Source organism: Kryptolebias marmoratus, linkage group LG16 (genome assembly GCF_001649575.2).
Source record: "Kryptolebias marmoratus isolate JLee-2015 linkage group LG16, ASM164957v2, whole genome shotgun sequence".
NCBI lineage: Eukaryota > Metazoa > Chordata > Actinopteri > Cyprinodontiformes > Rivulidae > Kryptolebias > Kryptolebias marmoratus.
In genome coordinates this window covers 17,626,855-17,627,970 of record NC_051445.1, presented here as the reverse complement: position 1 = coordinate 17,627,970, position 1,116 = coordinate 17,626,855, and the positions used below count along the sequence as shown (strand labels likewise).

The window sequence follows — 1,116 nt, the reverse complement described above, 5'->3', positions numbered from 1 at the left end:
AAGAAATCAAAAGTTGTGTTTTTTTTTTGTTTGTTTTGTTGTTGTTGTTGTTTTTGTAAAAACTCTAGCCCTTCGCCTGAGAAGGAAATGTGACAGACACAGACATACTTAGGAAATCAAACCAGGACTAGATCTTGTGTACAAGTAAATAAGAAAAAAAAAACGAAAAGATGCTGTCCCAGTATATAAATACAACATCCCATATAAAATGGCATCATGTACAAAACAAAGCTTTTTGAGGGTGAAAAAAACAGACATGTTTTTTGTTGTTGGTTTTTTTTTTTTTTCCTCTCTATACCTATCATCTGATGAACATTGAAGAATTTTGGTCCTGATACACAGAGTTCAGCACACACTTGAAGTTGCGTTTGAGTCCTGAAGGTTAGAAAATTACAACAGCTGGTGATTATTTCAAAGTCCTTTTTTTTTCCTTTTAACAAGAAAACCAAAAAGAACCAAAGCGAGCGCCACCTATCCATTTAAATACCCCTAATACTAGTTTACAAACTGCTCAAACAGTCTCACAGAAAATCTCAGCACAAGATAGGAACAAAGTAGGCTATCATGCTTATAACATGTATTTTTTGCTTTTGAGAAAATAACAGACTTTAAAAAAAACATAACAAAAACATGAACCCACCTCGGTTTTTAGTAATAGAAAAAGCCTCCTCATGGCACAATTCTTTTTAAAAAACAAAACAAAAACGACGCACGGCAGTTCTGTTCTGTACCTTTTTTTTAGTGGTAGAAAGTTGTGAAATGTCCCTTTTTTCTCTCTCTCTGTGTGTTCTTTTCAAAGAAGTCAGCATCAACATTGATTAAAAGTACGGCGGACCGCAATGACGTGCAAATCAATCACAGTTAAAGTTCTTCAGCTGAAAGCAGTCCAGGACTGAGCTGAGCTGAGCTGTCAGGAAACTCAGGTCTCTGCCTGTCTCTGTCTGTCTCTGTCTCTGGGTGTTTTTGTCCTCAACTTGTCCACGCGTCCAGAGAAGAGTCCCAAAACAAACAAAAACAACGAAACACGACAGCTTTCCAGGGATTTGCAGCTATGAGAAGGGGACAGGGAGGCTGGTTGGGAAACACAAACTATGCTGCCCTCCGACTGTCTGCCCC

At 38.1% G+C, this 1,116-nt stretch overlaps 1 protein-coding gene across 1 annotated transcript in view; it reads right to left on the bottom strand.

Moving 5' to 3' along the window:
• Positions 1-301: 301 nt before the first annotated feature.
• The window catches only part of sox4b (SRY-box transcription factor 4b), a 2,799-nt gene continuing 1,984 nt past the window's right edge, over positions 302-1,116 (bottom strand). Inside the window, exon 2 of the mRNA XM_017409860.2 lies at positions 302-375. Coding sequence (XP_017265349.1) covers positions 302-375 — 74 coding nt within the window. The remainder of the gene's footprint in view (positions 376-1,116) is intronic.